This window comes from Anolis sagrei, chromosome 4, assembly GCF_037176765.1.
Source record: "Anolis sagrei isolate rAnoSag1 chromosome 4, rAnoSag1.mat, whole genome shotgun sequence".
Classification (NCBI taxonomy): Eukaryota; Metazoa; Chordata; class Lepidosauria; order Squamata; family Dactyloidae; genus Anolis; species Anolis sagrei.
In genome coordinates, this window is record NC_090024.1 from 2,258,991 (window position 1) to 2,276,649 (window position 17,659).

The 17,659-nt window shown below is 46.5% G+C and overlaps 1 protein-coding gene across 1 annotated transcript in view; it reads left to right on the plus strand.

Moving 5' to 3' along the window:
• Window positions 1–14,186, plus strand: part of WDR97 (WD repeat domain 97) — an 89,158-nt gene extending 74,972 nt beyond the window's left edge. The window contains exons 29-31 of the mRNA XM_067467204.1: window positions 2,134–2,309; window positions 10,289–10,350; window positions 13,945–14,186. Of these exons, the coding sequence (XP_067323305.1) occupies window positions 2,134–2,309; window positions 10,289–10,350; window positions 13,945–14,156 (450 nt within the window). The 3' untranslated portion in view covers window positions 14,157–14,186. The remainder of the gene's footprint in view (window positions 1–2,133; window positions 2,310–10,288; window positions 10,351–13,944) is intronic.
• The last annotated feature ends 3,473 nt before the right edge of the window (window positions 14,187–17,659 follow it).

The window sequence follows — 17,659 nt, forward strand, 5'->3', positions numbered from 1 at the left end:
TTGTACCTTGTGGGCTTTGTTATGGGCATGGGAATTTTGGTTAAGTTTTGTTGGGGGGGGGGTTGAGTTTTGTTGTTTTGCCATTTTGTGAGTGTGTTGTTGTGTTGTTTTTCATTTTGAGTAGATATGTTTGTACCTTGTGGGTTTTGTTATGGGCATGGGAATTTTGGTTAAGTTTCGTTGGGGGGGGGGTTGAGTTTTGTTGTTTTGCCGTTTTGTGAGTGTGTTGTTGTGTTGTTTTTCATTTTGGGTAGATATGTTTGTACCTTGTGAGTTGTGTTATGGGCATGGGAATTTTGGTTAAGTTTTGTTGGGGGGGGGTTGAGTTTTGTTGTTTTGCTGTTTTGTGAGTGTGTTGTTGTGTTGTTTTTCATTTTGAGTAGATATGTTTGTACCTTGTGGGCTTTGTTATGGGCATGGGAATTTTGGTTAAGTTTTGTTGGGGGGGGTTGAGTTTTGTTGTTTTGCCGTTTTGTGAGTGTGTTGTTGTGTTGTTTTTCATTTTGGGTAGATATGTTTGTACCTTGTGAGTTGTGTTATGGGCATGGGAATTTTGGTTAAGTTTTGTTGGGGGGGGTTGAGTTTTGTTGTTTTGCCATTTTGTGAGTGTGTTGTTGTGTTGTTTTTCATTTTGAGTAGATATGTTTGTACCTTGTGGGTTTTGTTATGGGCATGGGAATTTTGGTTAAGTTTCGTGGGGGGGGGTTGAGTTTTGTTGTTTTGCCGTTTTGTGAGTGTGTTGTTGTGTTGTTTTTCATTTTGAGTAGATATGTTTGTACCTTGTGGGTTTTGTTATGGGCATGGGAATTTTGGTTAAGTTTTGTTGGGGGGGGGTTGAGTTTTGTTGTTTTGCCGTTTTGTGAGTGTGTTGTTGTGTTGTTTTTCATTTTGAGTAGATATGTTTGTACCTTGTGGGTTGTGTTATGGACATGGGAATTTTGGTTAAGTTTCGTTGGGGGGGGGTTGAGTTTTGTTGTTTTGCTGTTTTGTGAGTGTGTTGTTGTGTTGTTTTTCATTTTGAGTAGATATGTTTGTACCTTGTGGGTTTTGTTATGGGCATGGGAATTTTGGTTAAGTTTTGTTGGGGGGGGGGTTGAGTTTTGTTGTTTTGCCGTTTTGTGAGTGTGTTGTTGTGTTGTTTTTCATTTTGAGTAGATATGTTTGTACCTTGTGGGTTGTGTTATGGGCATGGGAATTTTGGTTAAGTTTCGTTGGGGTTTTTTTTTGAGTTTTGTTGTTTTGCCGTTTTGTGAGTGTGTTGTTGTGTTGTTTTTCATTTTGTGTAAATATGTTTGTACCTTGTGGTACATGTGTTATAGGCATGGGAATTTTGGTTAAGTTTCGTTGGGGGTTTTTTTGAGTTTTGTTGTTTTGCCGTTTTGTGAGTGTGTTGTTGTGTTGTTTTTCATTTTGTGTAGATATGTTTGTACCTTGTGGGTTGTGTTATGGGCATGGGAATTTTGGTTAAGTTTCGTTGGATTTTTTTTGAGTTTTGTTGTTTTGCCATTTTGTGAGTGTGTTGTTGTGTTGTTTTTCATTTTGAGTAGATATGTTTGTACCTTGTGGGCTTTGTTATGGGCATGGTAAGTTTGGCTAAGTTTCGTTGGGGGGTTGTGGAGTTTTGCTGTCCCGTTGAACCAACCTAACAGATTTATATATATAGATTGTATATTATATTATTATAATATACAGGGTTAGTCAAAATGAATAGGCCAATTCGGGTACAATTAATTTTCTTATTGGCCTATTCATTTTGACTAACCCTGTATATTATATATTATATATTATTAAATTACGAAAATAATTACGTAAATTGGAAAAATTGTTTCGATTCTTAATTACTCCTCACACTATTCCAAAATGGCTCAATATCGGATCGTAAGCTAATTTAAATACGAATTAATAACGAATTACGAAATTAACGAACGAAACCACCTAGCCCTAGTATGAAGCATATTGCAAAGGTGAAGAATTGTTTTACAGTGCTTCCGTGGCATTGCCCTCCCCATGCATCCCAAACTGGATTTTGCTTTGACTTGTTGGCCCCAGAAGAGAGGGTGTCAGTGGTGCCAGCCCCATTGGAATGCCTTCTCACTGCCCCCCTTTCCTGCCCCCATGTCCCCCCTTTTCCAGGCCAAACGGGCCGCGCTCCAATGGGCACAGACGGTGCGCCCCGTGGACGCCATCCACTATTTCATGGAGAAGGAGCTGGAGAAGGAGCTGGCGGCCCTGAAGACCCTCTTTGCCCCTCTTCCCTCCGAAGAATCCAGCCCCAAGAACACCGTTGTGGCTTTGCCCTCCCTCCACAAGTAAGTGCCCAAATATTTGCAATCTCCGTTTCCCAATCTGGAAACTAGAAACGAGGAGGTTTAAATAAATACAATGGTTTAATTCTGCGGAATAACACTCAGGGGTGGGTGCCAATGTGCAAACGCGGAGTACTACACTTGACTGTCCTGCAGCGTTGGAGAAGAGGGTCCAGAAGAGATTGTGCTCGTATGGCTTCAAACTCCAAGAGAGGAGATTCCATCTGAACATGAGGAAGAACTTCCTGACTGTGAGAGCCGTTCAGCAGTGGAACTCTCTGCCCCGGAGGGAGTGTGGTGGAGGCTCCTTCTTTGGAAGCTTTTAAACAGAGGCTGGATGGCCATCTGTCAGGGGTGATTTGAATGCAATATTCCGGCTTCTTGGCAGAATGGGGTTGGACTGGATGGCCCAGGAGGTCCCTTCCAACTCTTTGATTCTAGGATTCTATGATTCTATTGATTGATTTATTAGGAACATTTCTGTCCCATCCTTCTCATCTCCGAAGAGGGACTCAGGACAGCTACAAACAGACACCGTTCAGTGCTGAACAATGAAAACAAAACATAATATACCAGGGTTGAATGAAAAGTAATGCCTCCACCTTCGTAACTCCTCAACAGATGGCAGTACACATATGCAGCAGGTACTGGCTTGTTCAGTAGACTCTCCTCTTTGGGTGGGAAGCCTTAGCATTGAATGGACCTTTGTAACTTCTCAACAGATGGCAGTCCTGGTATGTGGAAGGTGCTGGCTTGTTCAGTAGACTCTCCTCTATAGTTCCATTTTGGCAGGAAGCCTTAGCACTGAACGGACCTTCGTAACTCCTCAACAGATGGCAGTCCTGGTATGTGGAAGGTACTGACTTGTTCAGTAGACTCTCCTCTATAGTTCCATTTTGGCAGGAAGCCTTAGCATTGAACAGACCTTCGTAACTCCTCAACAGATGGCACTCCTGGTATGTGGAAGGTGCTGGCTTGTTCAGTAGACTCTCCTCTATAGTTCCATTTTGGCAGGAAGCCTTAGCATTGAACGGACCTTCGTAACTCCTCAACAGATGGCAGTCCTGGTATGTGGAAGGTACTGGCTTGTTCAGTATACTCTCCTCTACAGCTCCGTTTGGGTGGGAAGCCTTAGCATTGAATGAACCTTCATAACTTCTCAACAGATGGCACTCCTGGTATGTGGAAGGTGCTGGCTTGTTCAGTAGACTCTCCTCTACAGCTCAGTTTGGGTGGGAAGCCTTAGCATTGAATGGACCTTTGTAACTCCTCAACAGATGGCAGTCCTGGTATGTGGAAGGTACAGGCTTGTTCAGTAGACTCTCCTCTACAGTTCCATTTTGGCAGGAAGCCTTAGCATTGAACAGACCTTCGTAACTCCTCAACAGATGGCACTCCTGGTATGCGGCAAGTACTGGCTTGTTCAGTAGACTCTCCTCTACAGCTCCGTTTGGGTGGGAAGCCTTAGCATTGAATGGACCTTCGTAACTTCTCAACAGATGGCAGTCCTGGTATGTGGAAGGTGCTGGCTTGTTCAGTAGACTCTCCTCTACAGTTCCATTTTGGCAGGAAGCCTTAGCATTGAACAGACCTTTGTAACTCCTCAACAGATGGCAGTCCTGGTATGCGGCAGGTACTGGCTTGTTCAGCAGACTCTCCTCTACAGTTCCATTTTGGTGGGAAGCCTTAGCATTGAATGGTTGTGTTGTTAAAGTGCGAAGTATGGAACCCTGTGCAGACGGTTGGTCAATGCAACTTAAACAACGTATGTGGCAGGTACTGGCTTGTTCAGTAGACTCTCCTCTACAGTTCCATTTTGGTTGGAAGCCTTAGCATTGAACGGTTGTGTTGTTAAAGTGTGAAGTATGGAACCCTGCGCAGACGGTCAGTCAATGCGACTTAAGCAATGTACGCGGCAGGTACTGGCTTGTTCAGTAGACTTTCCTCTACAGTTCCATTTTGGTTGGAAGTCTTAGCATTGAACGGTTGTGTTACTAAAGTGTGAAGTATGGAACCTTGCACAGACGGTCAGTCAATGCGACTTAAGCAATGTACGCGGCAGGTACTGGCTTGTTCAGTAGACTTTCCTCTACAGTTCCATTTTGGTTGGAAGCCTTAGCATTGAACGGTTGTGTTACTAAAGTGTGAAGTATGGAACCTTGCACAGACGGTCAGTCAATGCGACTTAAGCAATGTATGCGGCAGGTCCTGGCTTGTTCAGTAGACTCTCCTCTACAGTTCCATTTTGGTGGGAAGCCTTAGCATTGAATGGTTGTGTTGCTAAAGTGTGAAGTATGGAACCCTGCGCAGATGGTCGGTCAATGCGACTTAAGCAATGTGCAGTCATTGATTTCTTATGGAGCCCTCGGTGGCGCAGTGGGTTAAACCCTTGTGCCGGCAGGACTGAAGACAGACAGGTCGCAAGTTCGAATTCAGGGAGAGTGCAGATGAGCTCCCTCTGTCAGCTCCAGCTCCTCATGCGGGGACATGAGAGAAGCCTCCCACAAGGACAATAAAACATCAAATCATCTGGGCGTCCCCTGGGCAACGTCCTGCAGATGGCCAATTCTCTCACACCAAAGGCGACTTGCAGTTTCTCAAGTCACACCTGACACGACAAAAAAAATTGATTTCTTGACAGCAGAAGGTGTCACCCCAAAGGAGATCCATCAGAGAATGCAAGCTGTTTGTGGTGATTGTGTTGATGTGAGTACTGTTCGTCGTTGGGCGAATAAGTTTAAAGATGTTGAGGTGGGAACATCTGATTTGCATGACAAAGAAAGAGTTGGACGTCCTGTGACAGCAACCACCGAGTTTCACGAGCAAAATGTTGACGGACTGATTCAGGACGATCGTTGTATCACTCAGAAAGAAATGTCAATCATAATCGGCGTCTCACAAGAACGTGTGGGTGACATTATTGCTTTGCTTGGCTATTGGAAGATCTGTGCACGATGGGTACCCAGGATGCGGACGTCTGAAATGAAAGCGCATAGACGTGAAACTTCAGAGACTGGATCTCACCACGTACGACATACCTCATACAGTCCAGATTTAGCACCGTCTGACTTCCGTCTGTTCCTGATAATGAAAGAAGATCTGTGGAGACATCATGATGCTTCTGATGAAGACGCTGAGAAAACGGTGAGACGCTGGATGCAGAAATAGAGTGTCGACTTCTTCCATGATGGCTTCAGAACACTTGTTCAGCGTTGGCCACATTGTTGCTTTGCTTGGCTATTGGAAGATCTGTGCATGATGGGTACCCAGGATGCGGACGCCTGAAATGAAAGTGCACAGACTTCTTCCGTGACTGCTTCAGAAAGCTTGTTCAGCGTTGGCCACATTGTTGCTTTGCTTGGCTATTGGAAGATCTGTGCATGATGGGTACCCAGGATGCGGACGCCTGAAATGAAAGTGCACAGACTTCTTCCGTGACGGCTTCAGAAAACTTGTTCATCGTTGGCCACATTGTTGCTTTGCTTGGCTATTGGAAGATCTGTGCATGATGGGTACCCAGGATGCGGACGCCTGAAATGAAAGTGCACAGACTTCTTCCGTGACTGCTTCAGAACGCTTGTTCATCGTTGGCCACATTGTTGCTTTGCTTGGCTATTGGAAGATCTGTGCATGATGGGTATCCAGGATGCGGACACCTGAAATGAAAGTGCACAGACTTCTTCCGTGACTGCTTCAGAACGCTTGTTCAGCGTTGGCCACATTGTTGCTTTGCTTGGCTATTGGAAGATCTGTGCATGATGGGTACCCAGGATGCGGACGCCTGAAATGAAAGTGCACAGACTTCTTCCGTGACGGCTTCAGAAAACTTGTTCATTGTTGGCCACATTGTTGCTTTGCTTGGCTATTGGAAGATCTGTGCATGATGGGTACCCAGGATGCGGACGCCTGAAATGAAAGTGCACAGACTTCTTCCGTGACTGCTTCAGAACGCTTGTTCATCGTTGGCCACATTGTTGCTTTGCTTGGCTATTGGAAGATCTGTGCATGATGGGTACCCAGGATGCGGACGCCTGAAATGAAAGTGCACAGACTTCTTCCGTGACTGCTTCAGAACGCTTGTTCATCGTTGGCCACATTGTTGCTTTGCTTGGCTATTGGAAGATCTGTGCATGATGGGTACCCAGGATGCGGACGCCTGAAATGAAAGTGCACAGACTTCTTCCGTGATGGCTTCAGAACACTTGTTCATCGTTGGCCACATTGTTGCTTTGCTTGGCTATTGGAAGATCTGTGCATGATGGGTACCCAGGATGCGGACGCCTGAAATGAAAGTGCACAGACTTCTTCCGTGACGGCTTCAGAAAACTTGTTCATCGTTGGCCACATTGTTGTTTGCTTGGCTATTGGAAGATCTGTGCATGATGGGTACCCAGGATGCGGACGCCTGAAATGAAAGTGCACAGACTTCTTCCGTGACAGCTTCAGAACACTTGTTCAGCGTTGGCAGAAATGTATCCAATTGTCTGGTGATTATGTGGAATTAAGCGCACAGCATGATATTTGCACCCCTCAACGTTTTCTGCTAATGGGGTTCGTGCCCTCCAAATACAATGTTTAGCCTCACAACTCTGTGTGTTTTATGAGTTTCATATCAATACCCTGCTCCTATTTTATCTCATCATAGTTTGTTAACTGTTTTTATCCTGAATATATGGCCTGCCCATTGTCATCCTTACTGTGATTGTGTTTATTGGAATGTTTATGATTTTTTTTCTCTTTTAATGTCAGTTTAATAATGTTGTTGTTGTTTGTTGTATATGTTTTGATTTTAATGCTGTATTATGTTGTCCGGGCTTGGCCTCATGTAAACCACTCCAAGTCCCCCTTGGGGAGATGGTGGTGGGGTAGAAATAAAGTTTATTATTATTACTTACTTACTTACTTACTTAGGTGATCCCTCATTGGACGAGTAAGATGGTCTTCCGTGATGAGTAATCTTGTGGGTTCATAGGTGGTTGTGGAGCCCTATTCTTGACCCACATCTTCTCCCACAGTGAGGGCATTGGTTTCCAGGTGGAAGGCGGTCCCGGTCGGGGTTGGGTTGACGCGCCTTCCTCCTGGCACATTTCTCTCTTTCACCCTCCACTCGTGCCTCCTCGAATTCTGCAGCACTGCTGGTCACAGCTGACCTCCAGCTGGAGCGCTCAAGGGCCAGGGCTTCCCAGTTCTCAGTGTCTATGCCAGAGTTTTTAAGGTTGGCTTTGAGCCCATCTTTCAATCTCTTTTCCTGTCCACCAACGTTCCGTTTTCCGTTCTTGTGTTCAGAGTAGAGCAACTGCTTTGGGAGACGGTGGTCGGGCATCCAGACAACATGGCCGGTCCAGCAGAGTTGATGGCAGAGGACCATCACTTCAGTGCTGGTGGTCTTTGCTTCTTCCAGCACGCTGACATTTGTACGCTTGTCTTCCCAAGAGATTTGCAGGATTTTCCGGAGGCAGCGCTGATGGAATCGTTCCAGGAGTTGCATGTGACGTCTGTAGACAGTCCACGTCTCACAGGCATAGAGCAGGGTTGGGAGGAAAATAGCTTTATAAACCCGCATCTTGGTATCCCTACGGATGTCCCGGTCCTCAAACACTCTCTGCTTCATTCGGGAAAATGCGGCACTCGCAGAGCTCAGGCGGTGTTGTATTTCGGTGTCGATGTTGACTTTGGTGGAGGGGTGTCTGCCAAGGGAGCGGAAATGGTCCGCATTTTCTAATGTTACACCATTAAGCTGTATCTCTGGCATTGGGGAGGGGATGGCTTGTGAATGCTGGAACAGCACTTTGGTTTTCTCGATGTTCAATGACAGGCCAAGCTTCGTGTATGCTTCTGCGAAGGTGTTGAGAGTGGCTTGTAGATCTTCTTCTGAATGCGCACAGACGACATTGTCATCAGCATACAGCATTATTATTATTATTATTATTATTATTATTAAAGTGAATAGTGGTAGTTGAAGAGCACATTCTGAGGATCATTTCTGCGTTTGCTTTATTAAAATATTCCCATCCAAACCCAAGTAACGAAGGTGGAGGCATTACTTTTCATTCAACCCTCGTACATTTAGCATACATTAAAACAATTATAAATACAGTGTTCCCTCACTTATTGCGGGTGTGACGTTCCAGGACCACCCGCGATAAGTGAAAAACCACAAAATAGGGGTGCTATCCTGTGTATGTACTGCCTCAGCTCCGTCCACTCCTCTCTCCCACTTGCCTTGGGTGGCTGTTCTTCCTTCTTCTTACCTCTTCTTACCCTTTGGCGGGTAAGAAGAGTCGGGTGCTGCTTTTGCTGCTGTTCTTTCCCCTCGTTTGCCCTCCCTTTGGAAGATGCCCCCCTCTCAATCAATCTCTCTTTCTGGGTTGTTGTAGGTTTTTTGGGGCTATATGACCATGTTCTAGAGGCATTCTCTCCTGACGTTTCGCCTGCATCTATGGCAAGCATCCTCAGAGGTAGTGAGGTCTGTTGGAATTAGGACAAATGGGTTTCTATATATCTGTGGAATGGCCAGGGTGGGACAAAGGACTCTTGTCTGCTGGAGCAAGGTGTGAATGTTTCAATTGACCACCTTGATTAGCATTTGACGGCCTGACAGTGCCTGGGGGAATCTTTTGTTGAGAGGTGATTAGATGTCATTGTCGAAGGCTTTCATGGCCGGAATCACTGGGTTGTTGTAGGTTTCTTTGGGCTATATGGCTATGTTCTAGAGGCATTCTCTCCTGACGTTTCGCCTGCATCTATGGCAAGCATCCTCAGAAGTAGTGAGGTCTGTTGGAACTAGGAAAATGGGTTTATATCTCTGTGGAATAATGACCAGGGTGGGACAAAGGACTCTTGTCTGCTGGAGCTAGGTGTGAATGTTTCAACTGACCACCTTGATTAGCATTTGATGGCCTGACAGAGCCTGGAGCAAACTTTTGTTGAGAGGTGATTAGATGTCCTTGTTTGTTTCCTCTCTGTTGTTGTGCTGTTGTAATTTTAGAGTTTTTTAATACTGGTAGCCAGATTTTGTTCCTTTTCATGGTTTCCTCCTTTCTGTTGACATTGTCCACATGCTTCTTGTGTATTTCAATGGCTTCTCTGTGTAGTCTGACATGGTGGTTGTGAGAGTGGTCCAGCATTTCTGTGTTCTCAAATACTATGCTGTGTCCAGGCTGGTTCATCAGGTGCTCTGCTATGGCTGATTTCTCTGGTTGAAGGAGTCTGCAGTGCCTTTCAAGCCACACCAAACAACTGCCAGGCCATCAAATGCTAATCAAGGTGGTCAGTTGAAACATTTACACCTAGCTCCAGCAGACAAGAGTTCTTTCTCCCACCCTGGACATTATTCCACAGATACATAAACCCATTTTCCTAGTTTCAACAGATCCCACTACCTTTGAGGATGCTTGCCATAGATGCAGGCGAAACGTCAGGAGAGAATGCCTCTAGAACATGGCCATATAGCCTGGAAAAACAGAAAGGAGGAAGCTATGAAAATGAAGAAAATCTGGCTACCAGTATTAAAAAAAAACTCTAAAATTAGGACAGCAAAACAACAGAGAGGAAACAATCAGTGACAGCTAATCACCTCTCAATAAAAGATTGCCCCAGGCACCAACAAGCCACACCAAACAACTGCCAGGCCATCAAATGCTAATCAAGGTGGCCAGTTGAAACATTCACACCTAGCTCCAGCAGACAAGAGTCCTTTGTCCCCCCTGGTCATTCCACAGATATATAAACCCAATTTTCCCAGTTCCAACAAACCTCACTACCTTTGAGGATGCTTGCCATAGATGCAGGCGAAACGTCAGGAGAGAATGCTTCCAGAACATGGCCATATAGCCCGAAAAAACCTACAAAATCCCAGTGATTCTGGCCATGAAAGCCTTTGACAATACATAAGATGGCCCACAATGCCCACCTGAGAATCATATAAGAAATACGATTCTCATATGCGTGTCTCATATTTCTTATGCTTTTTTGTACAACAGGAAACGCGCCATCCTGCGACTGGGAGAAACCAATGCGATGCTGAGGAAAAGGATGCCTGAGCGCAAGGGTATGGAATGGCCAACGTCCTTTCGTCTCAGAGGGTTCGTCTGTGAGCTCTCACGCAGGACTCGTTGCATATAAAAACAATAACAACAACTGTTGCGGCACATACTTTACCCGAGATCATTTTAGAGCACAATCAAGTAGGAAGGAGACTGAGACAGCAATTGATTTTCAGGCATATTTACTATCAAGTTGATAGGACGCTCAGAAACAAGATCTGAAGCGTACTGGAAGTCAGTCAGGTTACAATATTTATAGCAGAAGTCCACTGGTTCAGACATGCGTAGAACTGTCTTGACATTTACACAGATATAATCATTAACAGAGGTCCTTACGCATTGCTTTTTCCCATACACCACGATGACGCGTTACAATGACGTACTTCCAATTGTTTCAAATCTTAATTATTCCCATACTCGTAATTCACTAGAATTGATTCCTTTAGAAAATGCATCTGATCTTGCCTGCTATTTACATCAACGCAGCGCAAGGTGGCGCTATCTGATCTTTTAGGTGTCTTAGAACAATTACAGGTGTTCTTGTATAGCTGCCAAAAACATTCCCTTTGGCAATGCTTATGACGACAAACATCAATTACCATTGTTTCCCAAATGTCAGGTTCCATTAATATGTAACTTTCTTGACTCCATGAAGCCTGTCCAGTCAATCATTTACTTTCATCTTTGGAACACTTCGCTCTCTCTACCAAACCTCCGTAGATCTCTCTCTCGCCAGTATTCCAAGGTATGCTTTTCTATATTCATTTTAAATACATTTTTATAATCATTTTCTTCCGCTGACCGCTACACAACAACTATTGTTGTTGTTGTTGTTGTTGTTGTTGTTGTTGTTGTTGTTGTTGTTATAAACACAACAAGATGAGTCCACAGCAAACAAGATCCCTCTTCTGGCTGTTGTATTGGATCACACATCGGACCCTTCCCAAGTGCCAAGGACTGGGTGATGTATCGGCGAATAATGCGTGCAGATCCCAGTAAGGTGGCCTTTTGCAGCTGGCAGATGGTAATCTTGTCAGTGCCGATTGTGTTTAAGTGCAGGCCAAGGTCTTGAGGCACTGCACCCAGTGTGCCCATCACCACTGGGACCCCCTTGACTGGCTTGTGCCAGAGTCTTTGCAGTCCCATCTTTAAATCATCGTCTCGTGTCAGCTTTTCCAGTTGCTTCTCTTCAATCCTGCTGTCACCTGGATTATCAGTGTTATACTGATTTATGCATTGTTTTTGAAAATAGAATAAATCAATCATTGTCTCTAGTCAGCAGTTTCCCCTTCATTAGAATCATAGAATCCTGGAATCAAAGAGTTGGAAGAGACCTCCTGGGCCATCATCCAGTCCAACCCCATTCTGCCAAGAAGCAGGAATATTGCATTCAAATCACCCCTGACAGATGGCCATCCAGCCTCTGCTTAAAAGCTTCCACAGAAGGAGCTTCCACCACACTCCGGGGCAGAGAGTTCCACTGCTGAACGGCTCTCACAGTCAGGAAGTTCTTCCTCATGTTCAGGTGGAATCTCCTCTCTTGTAGTTTGAAGCCATTGTTCCATTGCGTCCTAGTCTCCAAGGAAGCAGAAAACAAGCTTGCTCCCTCCTCCCCGTGGCTTCCTCTCACATATTTATACATGGCTATCATATCTCCTCTCAGCCTTCTCTTCTTCAGGCTAAACATGCCCAGCTCCTTAAGCCGCTCCTCATAGGGCTTGTTCTCCAGACCCTTGATCATTTTAGTCGCCCTCCTCTGGACACATTCCAGCTTGTCAATATCTCTCTTGAATTGTGGTGCCCAGAATTGGACACAATATTCCAGATGTGGTCTAACCAAAGCAGAATAGAGGGGTAGCATGACTTCCTTAGATCTAGACACTATGCTCCTCTTGATGCAGGCCAAAATCCCATTGGCTTTTTTTGCCGCCACATCACATTCCTGGCTCATGTTCACCTTCCTGTCCACGAGGACTCCAAGATCTTTTTCACACGTCCTGCTCTCGAGCCAGGCATTGTCCCCCATTCTGTATCTTTGCATTTCATTTTTTCTGCCAAAGTGGAGTATCTTGCATTTGTCACTGTTGAACTTCATTTTGTTAGTTTTGGCCATTCATCTCTCTAATCTGTCAAGATCGTTTTGAATTCTGCTCCTGTCCTCTGGACTATTGGCTCTCCCTCCCAATTTGGTGTCGTCTGCAAACTTGATGATCCTGCCTTCTAGCCCTTCATCTAAGTCATTAATAAAGATGTTGAACAGGACTGGGCCCAGGACGGAACCCTGCTTGTGGCACTCCACTTGTCACTTCTTTCCAGGATGAAGAGGAAGCATTAGTGAGCACTCTCTGTGTTCGTCCACTTAACCAATTACAGATCCACCTCACCGTAGTTTTGCCTAGCCCACATTGGACTAGTGTTTTGCAGTTTTCCAGGCTTCAATGTTCTTAGAATGGTATTTTCAGCCTTACAGGACTCAGTCATACACCTTTCATACAATTTGATTCAATCCACACATCACATACTCATCACACTTGAAGGTGCCTCCAACAGAGTTAACTCTTGCCTGATCCACACTTGTTCCTGAGTGACAGCAGGAGGGAAACTGGGAGGATTCTGGGCACCACAATTGAAGAGAGATATTGACTCTAAGCTGGAATGTGTCCAGAGGAGGGCGGCTCAAATGATCAAGGGTCTGGAGAACAAGCCCTAGGAGGAGCGGCTTAAGGAGCTGGGCATGTTTAGCCTGAAGAAGAGAAGGCTGAGAGGAGAGATGATAGCCCTGTATCAATATGTGAGAGGAAGCCACAGGGAGGAGGGAGTTGATCAGGGGTCTGGAGAACAAGCCCTATGAGGAGCGGCTTAAGGAGCTGGGCATGTTTAGCCTGAAGAAGAGAAGGCTGAGAGGAGATATGATAGCCATGTATACATATGTGAGAGGAAGCCACAGGGAGGAGGGAGTTGATCAGGGGTCTGGAGAACAAGCCCTATGAGGAGCGGCTTAAGGAGCTGGGCATGTTTAGCCTGAAGAAGAGAAGGCTGAGAGGAGATATGATAGCCATGTATACATATGTGAGAGGAAGCCACAGGGAGGAGGGAGTTGATCAGGGGTCTGGAGAACAAGCCCTATGAGGAGCGGCTTAAGGAGCTGGGCATGTTTAGCCTGAAGAAGAGAAGGCTGAGAGGAGATATGATAGCCATGTATACATATGTGAGAGGAAGCCACAGGGAGGAGGAGGGAGCAAGCTTCCTTTCTGCTTCCCCGGAGACTAGGACATGGAACAAGAGAGGAGATTCCATCTGAACATGAGGAAGGACTTCCTGACTGTGAGAGCTGTTCAGCCGTGGAACTCTCTGCCCACTGCAGAGAGGCTCCTTCTCTGGTGGAGGCTCCTTCTCTGGAGGCTTTGAAACAGAGGCTGGATGGCCATCTGTCAGGGGTGATTTGAATGCAATATTCCTGCTTCTTGGCAGAATGGGGTTGGACTGGATGATGGCCCAGGAGGTCTCTTCCAACTCTTGGATTCTAGGATTCCTCTGCTCCTGGCCCCCATTGCTCACTGTGCTTCCTCTTCTCTCTCCTCCCTCCACCGCAGGCTGCTTCTTCTTCCCTTACATCTTCCCACGTTACGTGATGAAGGGGTTTGCGCCCTTCGTGAAGCTTCCTCTGCCCAAGGTCACCCTGGACCCATTCCCGCCTTTGGTGAGGCCGCAGAGGCCCGTCTCACCAAAGACCTTCACCACCGTGCAGCAGATGGTCCGCAAGTACTTCATCCCCAAGTTGTCCTATGCCGACAGCTACCCTTGATCCACCAGAAGAAGAGGAGGAGGAGGAGGAGGAGGAGGAGGAGGAGGAAGACGACGATGACGCTCCCATCAGAGGCAGGATATGCCATTCAAAGGAGTGGATGACAATGGGACAGTATGACCTGCAGTGCTGGCAGAAGAGGAGGTGATGTCCTCCAGGCACATCCACGCAGAATGGAAAGTCTGAATAAAGTCATGAGAGAAGCAATAAAAGCAAAAAGCAAATCATTATTATTATTAACTTTATTTGTACCCCACGAGCATCTCCCGAAGGACTCGATGCGGCTTACACAGGCCGAAGCCATAAAACACCATACAATAGAAAACATAACATAACAATAAACAAAGCAAATCAAAATTAAAAGCAAATCAAAATCAGAAATTAGCAAGACAGCAATAACAATACATCAAGACATATTAAAACTGGTTCGGCCGGCGAGAGGGGTACAAGGTAAAAGTGCTGATATGATAGGAGGGGCGTAGGAATTAAAGTACGGTGTGCAGCAAATGTTAATTGTGCTAAAGTGCTATTAGGACTTGGGATGGGGATTCCTAATCTGGGAAGGCACAACGGAACAACCAAGTTTTCAGATTCCTTCTGAAAACTGCTAGTGTGGGGGCCTGTCGGAGATCTTTTGGAAGGGCGTTCCAGAGTCGGGGGGCCGCCACGGAGAAGGCCCTGTCCCATGTCCCCACCAAGTGCGCTTGCGACGTAGGTGGGATCACGAGCAGGGCCTCCCCAGATGATCGAAGCGAGCGTGTGGGTTCGTAGATGGAGATACGGTCACGCAGGTAGGGTGGTCCCAAACCGTTTAGGGCTTTATAGGTGAGCACCTGCACCTTGAATTGGGCTCGGAAGATGAATGGCAGCCAGTGGAGCTCCTTAAACAGAGGGGTAGACCTCTCTTGATAATGAGTTCCAGTTAGCATCCTGGCTGCTGCACGCTGAACCAGTTGCAGTTTCCGAGCCATCTTCAAGGGCAGCCCCACGTAGAGCGCATTGCAGTAGTCCATTCTAGAGGTGACCAAGGCGTGGACCACCCCGGCCAGATCAGCCTTCACGAGGTATGGTCGCAGTTGGCGCACAAGTCTCAGTTGCGCAAAAGCCCTCCCGGATATCGCCGACACCTGAGCCTCAAGCGTGAGCGAGGAATCCAAGAGGACACCCAAACTGCGGACCTGAGGCTTCAGGGGGAGTGTAACCCCGTCCAACACAGGTGACCACCCTATACCCCGATCCGGCTTACGATCGACCAGGAGGACCTCTGTCTTATCGGGATTGATCTTCAGCTTGTTCTTCCTCATCCAGATCGACACAGCGGCCAGGCACTCGTCTAGCACCTGAGAGGCCTCCTTGGAGTTAGGTGGAAAGGAGTAGTAGAGTTGTGCGTCATCTGCGTAGAGATGGCACCCAACTCCAAAACTCCGGATGACCTCTCCCAGCGGTTTCATGTAGATGTTAAAAAGGATGGGAGACAAAATAGAGCCTTGCGGGACCCCACAGGACAAAGGCCAGGGGTCAGAGCAGGCGTCTCCCAGCTTCACCATCTGAGTTCGTCCCCCCAGGAAGGACTGGAGCCACGACAGAACCGTGCCCCCAAGGCCCATCCCGGAGAGACGACCCAGAAGGATACCATGGTCGATGGTATCGAAAGCCGCTGAGATGTCCAAGAGAACCAGCAGGGTCACACTCCCCCTGTCCAGCTCTCTGCGGAGGTTGCATTGCAGCAGGTGGTCAGTGGTTGGCTCTTCTCCACACTCGCATGTTGTGGACTCCACTTTGTGGCCCCATTTCTGAAGGTTGGCTCTGCATCTCGTGGTGCCAGAGCGCAGTCTGTCCAGCGCCTTCCAAGTCACCCAGTCCTCTGTGTGCCCAGGGGGGAGTCTCTCCTTTGGTATCAGCCATGGGTTGAGGTTCTGGGTTTGAGCCTGCCACTTTTGGACTCTCACTTGCTGAGATGTTCCAGGGAGTGTCTCTGTAGATATTAGAAAACTATTTCTAGATTTACGTCGTTGACGTGCTGGCTGATACCCAAACAAGGGATGAGCTGGAGATGTCTCTGCCTTGGTTCTTTCACTCTTGGCTGCTCCTTCCCGGCGGATGTCAGGTGGTGCAATACCAGCTAAGCAGTGTAATTTCTCCAGTGGTGTAGGGCGCAGACACCCCGTGATAATGCGGCATGTCTCATTAAGAGCCACATCCACTGTTTTCGCGTGGTGAGATGTGTTCCACACTGGGCATGCGTACTCAGCAGCAGAGTAGCACAGCGCAAGGGCCGATGTCTTCACTGTATCTGGTTGTGATCCCCAGGTTGTGCCAGTCAGCTTTCGTATGATATTGTTTCTAGCACCCACTTTTTGCTTGATGTTCAGGCAGTGCTTCTTGTAGGTAAGAGCACGGTCCAGAGTGACTCCTCCCAGGGATTTGGGTGCACTGCAATGCTCCAGTGGGATTCCTTCCCAAGTGATCTTCAGAGCTCGGGATGCTTCTCTGTTCTTGAGTTGAAAGGTGCATGTTTGTGTTTTAGATGGGTTAGGGATCAGCTGGATTTCCCTGTAATAGGCAGTAAGAGCACCTAGAGCTTTGGAGAGCTTCTGTTCTACCATCTCAAATCTCCCTGCTTTAGCAGTGATGGCACGATCATCAGCATAGATGAAGCTCTCTGTCCCTTCTTGGAGTGGCTGGTCATTTGTGTAGATGTTGAACATGGATGGAGTGAGCACGCTCCCCTGAGGCAGGCCGTTCTTCTGTTTCCGCCATCTGCTTCTCTGGCCCTGGAACTCAACAAAAAAGTAATGATAATAACAATCAATTTTGTATTGTCGAAGGCTTTCATGGCTGGAATCACTGGGGTGTTGTGTGGTTTCCGGGCTGTATGACAACAGACACAAATCCACTACAAGTCGTAGTACATAAATCACAAAAGTAAATGGTTTTTTCCCCAGCTTATATAATGCAACTAGCTGTCCCCTGCCAGGCGTTGCTGTGGCCCACTCTGTTGATCTGGAAAATAAAGGGAATGAGAAAGTGTTGGTTTCTAATATATGTAATTCCTTTCTGCTTGTGAGTAAACAGTATTTCTTGTTGTTTCTTTGTCAGTGTTGATGTGGAGATTGTCTGGTTTGCCTACTCTGAAACATGCAACATATGATTGTCCTTCTTTAGGGGTCCCTTTCAATCTATGGTACTATATCTGTCATAAACATGTGTCAGTGTTGATGTAGAGACTGCCTGGTTTGCAATCTCTACATCAACACTGAAACATGCAACATGCAAATTGTCCTTCTTTAGGAGATCCTTTCAAATCTATGATACTATATCTGTCTGTGTGTGAATCATATCTATCTATCTATGGCTGGATGGCTCTTTGTCAGGAGGGCTTTGATTACGTTTTCTTGCCCTGACGAAGGGAGTTGGATTGGATGGCCTTAAGTATTTTCTGTTGGTCATGGGGGTTCTGTGTGGGAAGTTTGCCCCGATTCTGTCAATTGTGGAGTTCAGAA